The following is a 12,696-nucleotide window of genomic DNA, read 5'->3' on the forward strand; positions in this document are numbered from 1 at the left end:
GTACAATTACTCTGTGTTGGAGACATTTTTTGTGTTTCAGTTGAAAATTCATATTTATATTTGGATTTGATATCTTATTAATATTTAAACCTAATGTGGAATTATATGTCTAACATGAATATTTGGGTAATATCAGTATTAACATCACTTATGTGATGCAGTCCTGTTGGCTGCTGAGTTTGATATAAAAAGGTAATGATGCTTGAAAGTGGAAGCCTGGAGTCCAGGAGCATCACAGTGTTTTGATCATCACAGAACTGAATTTATAGCATTTAGAAAGTCATCTTTTGTTTTATATCAACTTAAGTTTATAGTAAAGATAAGAAACTGAAAAGTTTGGATTCCAGACCCTTTATTTTCTGATACGTGTCACGCGTAAAAGAACCCTAAGGTCCAAGGCCAGTGAGTTAGTGCGCTGCACTCACTCTGATATTTCTTTTCAACCTTTCATGTTCATATTTGTGCAGGTTAAAGGATAACTTGTAAATGTAAACATTTTCATGTAGTTTTCTGTTTTTGCACTAAAACATAAATATTTGGAGTTATGTTATTATTTTACTGGTCTGATCCACTTTAGATCATATTGGTCTGAATGTTGAACCTGAGCTAAAATGAGCTGAACGTCATTGATTGTTAATATCTCCAGTGTCATTTAACACTTTCAGTGCCATGGGCCAATTAAATCGGCTTTACGAAAACAACCTGTAAAGTGCCACGGGCCGATCAGATCGGCTTTGGAGAACACGCCACATTTGTGTACAAACAAACCATCCACCCCCATTTCTTTCTCACATTTCGATGACGTTCTTTCTGTGTCCCCCTTTTGAGACCAATCAGACGGGAATTTGACGTCACGCGACCGAATAATATTTTTATATCTTTTTAATGTTTCTTATTCTCCGGTGTTTCATCAGAGGGAGCCCTCCATGCCGGGGGGCGGCTGTGGACTCCGGGGGCTGTGGCGCCTTCTTTCACTGGGGTCCACTCCTTTCTGGTGGGTGGGGGTCCCAGTTGGCCCTCTCCCACTAGTTGGGATGCGGGGCTGTGTTGCTGGTGCCTGGTCGCCGGGGTCGGCGGCTGCCTCCTGGTGCGGATGGCTCCCTGAGACAGCGCCTCCTAAATTGATGTTTTACTTTTACTTGTACATTTTTGTTCTGGTCTACCCGTGCTCAGTCAGTCTTCTTAAGTATGTGTGAGCTTGTGGGTTTACATGTATATATGTGTGTGTGTGTGTGTGTGTGTGTGTGTGTGTGTGTGTGTGTGTGTGTGTGTGTGTGTGTGTGTGGGTGGGGGGCGGTACTGATTTTTAAACTGATATGTAAAGCACTTCGTGCTACAGTTTTTAATGTATGAAAAGTGCTATATAAATAAAGATTATTATTATTATTATGAATTATGCAAATTACGATCAATAATGAATCGGCTGCATCCGGTGCGTTTTGAATCTAATTAGCAATTGGTCGGATGTTACCGAGCGGTTTCCTGCAGGATTCTTCAAATATTATAAAAACGATGCGAAATACTGAAAAACGGCCAAATTCTGTGGCACTTTTACGGCTTATTAGCCCCTTAACTGTCTGGCACCGAAAGAGTTAATAAATTCATCCCATGGACCGGATTGTACCCTTTGGTGGCCGGTTTTGGCCCAAGGGCTGTATGTTTGACCCCCCTGGTCTAGAAAAATTATTAATCATTAAATGATCAGTCACTGAGGTTATAGGTCTGATCATAGGAAAACCGTTTAAATCCATTTAAATGTTTATTGTACTAGTGAAAGTCAAGCCTCAACATCTGACTCTAATGGAATAAATACAAATTATATCCCTGAAATAGTTTGTTTTCACATATGAGATAAAATGTTGAGTATTTTGAAAAACAGATGAATTCAACAGAAATAGGATCTGAAAACAGACTTGTGTTGTTGACTTTTCTTGTTGTTGATTTGCTTTTTCTTGTTTGTTGTTGTCGACACAAACAGCTCCAGCTCCAGTTTCATCAGGACTTGAACCTGTTTAATCACGATGACAACTCAACCAAGAACAAACGTGGCGTTCTGCCCAAACACGCCACCAACGTCATGCGCTCATGGCTCTTCCAACACATCGGGGTGAGTGAACGGAACAGAACCTGGACCCGTCACCAGGTCTGAACCCTGTAGAACTGATCTGACCCCATCTAATCCGGTTTGTTGTGTTCTGCAGCATCCTTATCCCACAGAGGACGAAAAGAAACAGATCGCCACTCAGACCAACCTGACGCTGCTGCAGGTCAATAACTGGTGAGTTTGGACTCAACAACCACCAACATTCACCAGAACCCTTAGGAACCGTTTATTTACCCTGGAAATGAAGTCCTGTTCATGTGTGTGGTTTGGGTTTGGATGGTTTTCTGTAAATGTGTTGTTGTTTGGTCCAGGTTTATTATCCAGAGTGAATTCAAATGGACACAGATTATTACAATGACCACTAGAGGGCGCAATCCAAAAAAACCCTCATTCTACAGATTACACATGGGAAAAAATTGAGGTGTAAAATTTACAAGAAAAAAAACTCATTAATCAGAACAAAACTCTGAGTTTTATGACAAAAAATTAATAAACTGAAATTAAAGGAATAAACTAATGATAAAAACTTGGATTTTCTGTCAAAGAAGGAAATTTATGTTTAAGAGTTTGAGAGAATCTGCATTTTTCTGCAAACATTTTGCTTTAAATTCAAATAATATCAGATTAAAGGTATCAAAGTTGAATTTACTACAAAGTAAAGACCAAAGTTATAATTTACTTCAAGAAAAACTCATTCAGTGAAACTTCATCTTGGCCCAGTTCCATCTCTTTCCTTGATAGATTATTTGCATTTTTGTTCTTATATATTATTATCTGAAAACATTAAAGATGGTATTCGTTGAATGTTCGTCGTCCACTTCTCGTAGTTTTTGTTTTTTGCTCCACTTTAACAAATGATCCAAACACAAAACCAGTGAATCTGATGTAAATGGAACTAACCAGTTCAGACAACCACTGGATTAAACATGGAGGGTGAACAGAAGGGTGGAACGCTGACGGTGGGTTCCACCAATCACAGTTCTTCAACACACAGCCCCGCCCACAAGAATTCCAGGAATCTAAAAAGTCCAGTACCCCATTAGGAACTTTAATCAGGGCAAGTTTTTATTAATTTTTAGTCCAATGGCCCAAAGGTCCGATGGACTGTTGGTATCAGTTGTCGTCCGTCATCCGTCTGTAAAGTTTCTCAAGAAACTTCTCCAAAACCATCAGTCAGAATCAACTGGAATTCAAAGCAGAGGTTCTTCGGGGGAAAGTCTACCAAGTTTGATCAAAGAATTGAGAAATATTGAATTTTTATTTATTTTCTATTCATAACTTCAAAACAGTTGAAAATATGAAAATAATTACTATTGGCAATGGATAGTAAGTCACATATGAGCTTTCATTTGGTGCCATGACCTTTGACCTTGAAAGGTCAAACAAATGTCAATCATTGTCTTTAAATATGTCATTGGACTACAGGACCCTTGGTCCTATTTTTTTCAAATTGTGAATTCAGTGGAAACACTCAGGTTTTTCAGGGTTGACGTTGCTCATGTTACGCTGTGATTTTCTCTGACATCACATTAAACCCGTCCGGTCTTGGTTCAGGTTCATCAATGCGCGGAGGCGGATCCTCCAGCCCATGTTGGACGCCAGCTCCTCTGAGACGCCCAAAGCCAAGAAGAAGACGCCTCAGAACCGACCGCTGCAGCGCTTCTGGCCCGACTCCATCGCAGCCGGAGGAGGAACACCGCAGCAGGTCACCATGCCCGACGGTAGGCCACGCCCCCACCCACACCAGGTCACATGGTTACATGCCACACCCACAGGATCAGAGTTTAGAACGTGGTAGAACTGAGGTCACACAGACGCACAGTGAAGGCATCGAACAACCATCAGACTGAACCAGAACCATTCAGAACCAGGAACCGAGACCTGATCAGACGGTTTAAACAGACACCGAAAATGTTCCAACAGTTGAGAAACAAAATAAAACCCTCTGAAAACCCTGTAAAGCATTAAACACTTTAGTGCAGAGGCATCAAACTCAGACCAGTAAAATAAGAGTGAAAAAAGTCCAATTACATTATGAAAATGTTTACTATCCTTTAAAAATATGAACGACCTGAAATGTCTTAATATAAATCAGTGTAGTTGTACCAATATTATGTTATTAAATGTTTTGTGTTTGTAGATCCACTGTGATCTGTGACTAACAATGTACATGTGGAAATGATAAACTGAGGCAGAATATTGTTAAAATTACACTGATTTTACTTCAGAAATTTCAGGTTGTTCACATTTTCATGATGTAATTTTCTAGTCTAGACCGGGGGGTCAAACTGGTTTTAGTTCAGGTTCCACATTCAGCTGGTTCAGTAAAATAACATACTAATCTATAAATAATGATCCAAAATTATTTGTTTTAGTGTGAACAAAAATCTAAAATTACATCATAATATGAACCTGAAATTTCTTTAAAATAAAAAGTGCATTATTACAACAGTATTCTGCCTCAGTTTATCATTTCCACATGTACATTATAACTCACAGATCAGTGGATCTACAAATAAACAAAACATTTAATAACAGACAATTACACTGATTTATATTAAGATATTTCAGGTTCATATTTTTTCATGTTATTCACATTTTTTTGGTAAAGAATAGTCTGTACTTGTATTTTTTTTTACAGGAAAAGAAAAAAAATGGTATTTGTCATTTATAGGTTATTATCCTATTATTTTACTGTAAATCAAACTGGTCTGAATGTGGAACTTGAACTAAAATAATTTTAATGTCATTTATTGTTGCATTTCATAAATAGTGTGTTTGACAGCCCTGGTCTTTAGTGTCAGACACAGATTCCATTCTAACCTTATCACCGCATAAACGGCCTGAGATGAACTGGACCACAGCACTGCCTACTGGTTCTGATCCAAACGTGTGATTGACCAGATTCCGTCACATGATGATGTTTTATTTTCCTGATTTTAACTTTTGTCACTGATCTGAGTCCATTTCAATACAGTTAATGAAATGATGAAAAAACAGAAGAATTCTGTTCATTCAACAACTTTATTATCATATGAGTAATAACAGACAGAACTGCTTTGTATAATAAAAATAAAAAATGACATTCTGTGAAGTTTAAATTAACAGTTTTTAGTTCTTTTTCTGCTCATTTTTTATATATGCATATAAAATAGATAAAATAATACATTAATCACATTTTTTTTTTAAACATTTCTGATCATATTTAACAGTAGTAAACATTTACAGTATAAGAAGTACAGTTAAAGGATATAAATACATAATAAAATTAGATAAAATTGCAATCACTGTGCCAGTGTTTTTTGTTTTTTTACAAAAGGTTTAATTTAATTCTGGTTCAAAACATCTGGAAACAACGTGGAATCTATTATTCAAATTCAGACAGTCTCAATATTTAGAATGAAGAGTGTGTTTTAATCCAGTTTAAAGTCTCTTTGGTTCAGGTTCTGTAAAACTTCTAATAATCTGAATTTTAGGATGTAAAATATCTGTAAATGTTTTAATGTCATCAGGTCGAAACATGTCTTTTATAAAGAGACTAAATCAATGCTATTAAAGCTATAAAAGTGAACCAATAAACACCATCTGAACAAAAAGAATCCAATAACATGGTCTTAAATTCACTCTGATGTGACGTGTAAATAAACTGATGCTGTTTAATGGTTGGTGTGTGTGTGTGTGTGTGTGTGTGACTGGGTGGGCGTGTCCTTCAGGTACCATGGTGACGATGAACGTGGAGGGTCTGCAGAGCCTGACGTCGGACGGCGCCACGCTGGCCGTGCAGCAGGTGATGCTGGGAGGTCACAGCGAGGACGAGTCGGGGGACAGCGTGGACGAGGATGATGAGGACATGGCCGGGCTGGGCCTGGACAACAGTGACTCGCTGCAGTAGACGACGCACAACCACACACAACGCACACGCCCACGCATCGACAAACACACACCGTAGGTTTACATAGAGCACAAACTACAGACGGACCTGACCGGGACCAGGACAGACCGGACTGCACCAGACTGGGACGGACCGAACTGGACAAGGTTAGACCAGGACAGACCAGACTGGACTGAACCGGACCAGGACGAACCAAACTAGACCAGACTGAACCAGACCGGAGAGGGACAGACCGGACCGGGCCAGACGTCCGTGTGCACTCTTCCACCTGCTGACCTGAGACAGTCTGAGCTGTAGTTCATCAGGAGTTTCATTTCAGAAACTGTTTTTTAAGTATTTAGTTGACGTAGGCGAGTGCACTTTTTGTATATTTAAGCTCAAAAAGATTAAATCAAACAGAAGAAAAACCCCGTGGTGTTGAAAACACAGACGTTTGTTATGCTCCGTTACTAAATGTTGACTGATTTGCTCTTTGGTTTTGCGTCCCCGTCCCGTTGGTTTTGGACGCCGTATGTGTAAGGGTTCGTTGACTTTTTGCATGCTTGTGTTTGAGTAGATGTGCGCACTCTGAGACTGACTCCGCCTCTCGCCTCGGCCTCTGCAGGCGACGAGGACAAAAGAAAAAAAAACAAAAAAACAAAAAACAAAGGAGAGATGCTTATTTTTATATACGAACATAAGAAACTAGTGTTTTTTTGTTTCATTTTTGTGTTCTCCTGTTTTGTAAGGAATATTTATGTACAGATTCATAATTAAAACTACCGCCCTGTTTTCCAGGGTTCTTTGAAGTTTTCTAAAACTGAATTGAATGCTAATGAAAATGACTATTTAAATTGGTTTTAAACTTCCAGACTAACAAGGCCTTACCTGAGTTCTTTTCTAAAGAAACTTTGCCAAGAAGCACAAAAACTAAGTCTGACCCCGGGTGAAATTAACCAGTCGACACTAACGAGTAAAAAGCATTTGAACGTTAAAGGGTCAGTTCAGAGGGTTAACGAGTCGGTGTTTTCGACAGACGAACCCGTATGAACCGGGTCTGATATGGACCTGGACCAGGTCTGATGTGGACCAGGTCAGTCCATAACATAAACCGGTTTAACTCCTGTTAGTAAACTGTTCAGTCTCAGCTCCATGGACACATGAGTCTAAGGGCCAATCCCAATTAACCCCTTGGCCCCTCCCCCATTTTGCCTATTTGTGTGAAGGGGTAGGTGTGTCCCGATTCTCAATTAGTTTGAGGAGAATCTCCTCAAAACAGAGATTTTTCAGGACCACGCTACAAATGGAGGGGAATGAGAAATCTCCCATAATTCTGTTCAAATCATCGGCAAGATGGAGGTAAACACAGCCAAAAAGCACAGCAGTGTGACGAAAGAAACACAAATGTACGTATTTTCTTTGTAAACAACTTAATCATTTGATCAACCATTTCATGCGGTTTTAATGTGTTATAAACTATATTTCTGCGGTTTGAGGTTGATAGCTGCAAAAAGATGCCCAAAGCCCATGGAACAGAGACAGTTACAGCTGCTGACGGCATGGGGAATTATTTTGGAAACAAAGTTGTCATATCTGTTTATAGCGGCATCAATGACGTAGCAGGTCTGGAAGGGTTGGACCATTTCACAGGGGAATGTTCCAACCACTACCTCTTGCACTTCTGTTTCAAGGGGTAAGGGGGAGGGCCAAGGGGTGAACTGGGATTGGGCCTATAGGTGAGTTTAAATCCAGACTGACCTTCATCTGTTGTCTTCTAGTTTGTCACAGACTCGACACTAGACCAGTGATCCATGTCCACTGTCCCAGTGGAACCAGTTCATCAAGCTTAGACTGGTCCTGCATCAGTAGAGACGGTACAAGAAACCAGTTAAAACATCATAAGGCCCCGTTGACACTGAAAGTCCAAGTTCCCAAATCTGATTTTTTAACGACTGTCTGAAAAACACAAATCTGAGTTTTCCCCCAAATCAGACCCAGGGCACAACGTTAACCTCGTAGCATCATCACCTTAGTCATATTTTTGGCCAAACTGTGATCTCTGTGTAACTTTAACACTGCTGATTCATTCTACATCATATTTTATGATCTGAAAAAAATATGATTTAGGTAATTATGCTAACGACATCTGGTCCTAAATCTGATTCATTTGATGTTTTTCAATGTGACTTCAGTCTGAATGTTCACGTCGCATTTAATCCGACTTCTGTGTCACTGAAATGCAACAAAATCTAACTTCAGACATGAGCTGATGAAACAGAACCCAATGCCAAACTAATCGTGTCCGTTGTCTGAACACACCGACTCCGCCCAACTCTGTAAACTCTGTGCTGGCCCTTTAACGCGTACGGTGGTCGTTGTAGCGACCAGCGTACAGCTCCAGTTTTACCCACATTGTGTATACGATACATGACGTCTTGACAGTAGTAGCGTAGGTTTCACTTTCTTCAAATGCACAATCCAGAACACTATGCTAATCACACAATCACATGGTGCGAGTGGGAGGAGCCACCGGAGACGAAACGCCACCATCGACGTCAGCAGTGGACTTTTTGCACGCGTTAAACTTTTTATTTATGTACACGTACATGCTACTGCGTTGGACAGAGCAGGAGGCGGGGCAGTTGGACTCCATGTTGGGCTGAAGGACTGGGATGAAGCGCTGCAGCTCTGTGGCCCCGCCCCCCACCACACCGCAGGGGAGGGGCTTCTGTTTGAGTACCTGTAATATTGTACTGTACACCAGTCGTCTGTCAATAGTTGCAGTAATCTTGTTTCTCTCTCCTGTAAAGTTGAGACTTGAAATGGTTAATGGATGCGTCGGAAACCCCGCAGCCTGGGGGCGGGGTCTGACTCTGGGGGAGGGGCCTCGCTGAGCTCTTGGACCCTCACTCGCGTCTGTCTTGCTTTTTATGAACTGTTGTTCACTTTTCTCTCGTCTGTTTTGCCTTAGAGCTTTCTATTTTGGAATAAACGATGCCTAACTCTGACCGAGCTCTGTCTCTTCATTCTGGATCTGAGACCGCTGTGGGGGCGGAGTCTCCCGGTCCAAACCGAGTCCAAACTGGATGAAGGTGTCTGATCTGGGGGTCTGAGACCCAAGGACGTCCTCCCTCTGAAACACAGAGATCACAAAGTTATCAATGAACCCAAACACATTTTATCTGTAGTTAAATTGATCCATAATTGTTTGAATTTAAAATAAGTTGAAACAGTCACTGAGGTCCATGATCCTAAAGAAACGAACAGAAGCACATACTATAGCCTTACCACTTGACCACTGGGGGTGCCAATGAATGTTGAAATAAAGGTTTGAAACACTTCTGGGTGGCAATTTTTAATGGTTTAGAACACCTTTTGAGCAAATTTGGAAAATTTTCACAAAAAAAAAAAAAAAAAACAATTTTGAAGCACATTAGATCTTCACAACATGACCACTGGGGGGCGTTGTAAGATGCTGGAATAAATGTTTAAGTAGATTCGAAAGTGTTTTGAATACATCAGAGATAATTTACAAGTGATTCTTCAGGTGTTTCAAGTTGATTTTCAGGTTTTTTTTGAGTGGTCATGGTCAGTGTCCAGAGGTCCAAGAGGTCAGTTTACACGATGACCTCTGAAATGTGTGAGTTTAGACAGATTCTCATTTGTGTTTTGACTGCTCTTACTAGTTGTTTGAGGGTCAATAAAACCTCCCTGACCTTTTTTTTTTTTTTTTTTTTTAACATAACATCCAAATATCATGTGGGACATTTACATTTGTGTGTGTTCATTGAATAGACATTTATAAAGCCTCCCTGAGATTGATTCAGGATGTTTTCCAGGTTTTCTTCAGTGCTTAAATGTTAAGACTATATATGTTAGTCTGAAAATTAGCATTTGGACAGACACATTTTCATCCATCTTCTGAACGGCTTTATCCTCCTACTGTGCATCAAAAGATCAGGAAAAATAATGGACAAATAATTTCAAAGTGAATCTGAAAATAAATCAACTGTTAAAACTTCTCTAAACTCCCTGGATGTGCTGTGAATGAGAGAAACTGATGTTGGTTTGTTTCCAGACTCACTGACTGGGTGAAATTCCAACCCCTTCATGACGCTTTGACCCTGTGTGAATAACATGTACTGACCCCCATCTGCTGTCGGATCCAGTTCAGGGATTGTGTGATTCTGGTGTAAACGCCAGGTCTGTTTCTGTCACCGCAGCCGATTCCCCAGCTGGTGGCGCCGACGAGCTTCCACGTGGACGAGTCTTCACAGGCCAGAGGACCGCCGCTGTCACCCTGACGACACGCCAAACACACAAACATAACATACAAAATACACAATGTAAAACAAAGGTATACAAAATATACAACACAAAACATACAAAACACACCGTATAACAGATATACAACACAAAACAGACAAAACACACAATGTAAAACACAGATATACAAAATATATAACACAAAACACACAATATAAAACCCAGATATTCAAAGTATACAACACAAAAGACAAATATACAACACAAAACAGACAAAACACACAATGTAAAACAGATATACAAAATATACAACACAAAACATACAAAACACATTGTAAAACAGATATACAACACAAAACAGACAAAACACACAATGTAAAACACAGATATACAAAATATACAACACAAAAATACAACACAAAACATACAAAACACACAATATAAAACCCAGATATACAAAATATACAACACAAAAGACAAATATACAACACAAAACATACAAAACAAAATATAAAACCCAGATATACTAAATTTACAACACAAAGAACACAAAAATACAACACACAAAAAAAAAAACACAATGTAAAACATACAAAATATACAACACGAAAGACAAAAATGTAGCACAAAATACAGTATAAAACATATACAAACTATACAACACATAAGACACAAAAATACAAAATACACAACATAAATACACAGATATACAAAATATATAGTACAAGACACAAATATACAACATAAAACACGAACATACAAATCATGCAACACACAAAACAGGAAAAACACAGGGTGACCTCGACTGACGAATCAAACCAAATTAGATTCGTATGATGGAACTAAGGTAACACTTGTTTTTAACTGGCAGAGGATTTTGGAGACTGATATAATTATTTAACAAGAATTTAGATGAGAACATTTATGGTAAAAATAAATCAACACCATCTGAAATTTTTACATTTAAACATAAAGTGAAGAAAAATGAGAATCAGTGAACATCAAACTCGAATCTGGATCTGAACGTCAGAAAAACTCCGAGTTCAGTGAAACGTCTGTTGATGCAGATTTAACTGATGAGCCTGTGTGTTTGTGATATGAGCTTCAAAAATAAACATCTGAGAGTCGGAGTCACAGGGGAGGGGGTGGTTCCAGGGGGATTGTGGGTGTTTTGTTTTTTTTTACCTGGCAGGAGTCGATCCCTCCCCCCAGGTATCCGGCGCAGATCATCCATGGGGAGATGAGTCCTGGGTAGACGTCGGGTTGACTGCAGGTCTTAGTGGACAGAAGAGGAACCATGGCCGAACGGAGGACGATACTGGACTCACCTGCAGACGCACAGGGTATCAATGATCAATAAACAATAGATACACCATCACTGATCAATAAACAGCACATACACCATCAGTGAGTAGTAGTACCTTTTATTTCATTGGTGGTGTTTTATTTGTATGTTTTCACTGTTTTATTTGTGTGGTTTTAGATCTGAATTTCACTAAATGTTTTATGTATTTTTTTTAGTGTTTTATGTATGGATGACTTCTCTGTTTTTTGTAACTTCTGCTGCTGCTGATCTTGACCACGACACTCTAGAAAAAGAGATTTTTTATTTATTGTGTTCCTGGTTAAATAAAGTTCAATAATAAAGTGAGTCAGTGTCAGCCCAATATTCTGAAAGTAGGAGATGGAAGAGTCTGGATTTAGGTCCACAAAACAGAAACAGAACGGTTCATGTTGGAAATCAGCAATAATAAAAGACCATGACACTAGAGTTTATGTGAATTGATGAGTCTGTTTACATGAACATACTAGAAAAGCACTCGGAGAGCGCAGACCTCCACCAAGGCAGATCAGCCCCCCCCCCCCAAAATCACCACCAAAATTTAATCATTTATTCCTTGTGCCAGTATCAACATTTACTGAAAATTTCATCCAAATCTTCCATAATTTTTTGAGTTATCTTGCTAACTAACCTACAAACAAACTAACACACCCCGATGAAAATATAACCTTCGCCATTCCTTGGCGTAGGTAATAAATCTGATAACTGTTAATAATCAGATAATTGTAACAATCAGATCTGATGCATTTACAGTCACTTCAGAAATAGGACAATCCATAAACCCTGGTTTAGTTGTTTCAGTCCATTATATGATTAATTTCAGTGTTTGTACGTACGTTAGTGACGTAGAATCTAACTTCCTGTTACTGTCTTCTAAGTCACTTCTGTTTTCTATGATTTAAGAGTTTTTCCACATGTTCAGATGTAACAGAACTAAATAAATCAGATTAACCTGTATACATGCATGAAGACATGGGAGTAATGGGGGCAAATCCAGGTGAGTTAATCTGATTTATTATAATCGGATTACTGATGTTATCTGATAAAACAGATCAGATTAGACTGTTTACATGATCAATAATAATCAGATACCGATCAGAGTATTAGTGTGGA

The 12,696-nt window shown here is 39.2% G+C and overlaps 2 protein-coding genes across 4 annotated transcripts in view; one reads left to right on the forward strand and one right to left on the reverse strand.

The window, feature by feature from the left end:
* pknox1.1 (pbx/knotted 1 homeobox 1.1) overlaps positions 1-8,983 on the forward strand; it is a 21,757-nt gene extending 12,774 nt beyond the window's left edge. For all 3 annotated transcript variants that reach the window (XM_030125066.1, XM_030125068.1, XM_030125067.1), the window contains exons 8-11: positions 1,979-2,107; positions 2,202-2,278; positions 3,659-3,825; positions 5,818-8,983. In XM_030125066.1, the coding sequence (XP_029980926.1) occupies positions 1,979-2,107; positions 2,202-2,278; positions 3,659-3,825; positions 5,818-5,996 (552 nt within the window). In that variant the 3' untranslated portion in view covers positions 5,997-8,983. The remainder of the gene's footprint in view (positions 1-1,978; positions 2,108-2,201; positions 2,279-3,658; positions 3,826-5,817) is intronic.
* tmprss3a (transmembrane serine protease 3a) overlaps positions 8,968-12,696 on the reverse strand; it is a 21,380-nt gene continuing 17,651 nt past the window's right edge. Inside the window, exons 12-14 of the mRNA XM_030125478.1 lie at positions 11,427-11,569; positions 10,123-10,275; positions 8,968-9,108 (exon numbers count right to left, since the gene is read on the reverse strand). Coding sequence (XP_029981338.1) covers positions 8,974-9,108; positions 10,123-10,275; positions 11,427-11,569 — 431 coding nt within the window. The 3' untranslated portion in view covers positions 8,968-8,973. The remainder of the gene's footprint in view (positions 9,109-10,122; positions 10,276-11,426; positions 11,570-12,696) is intronic.

The sequence above is a fragment of the Sphaeramia orbicularis genome, chromosome 21, assembly GCF_902148855.1.
Source record: "Sphaeramia orbicularis chromosome 21, fSphaOr1.1, whole genome shotgun sequence".
Classification (NCBI taxonomy): Eukaryota; Metazoa; Chordata; class Actinopteri; order Kurtiformes; family Apogonidae; genus Sphaeramia; species Sphaeramia orbicularis.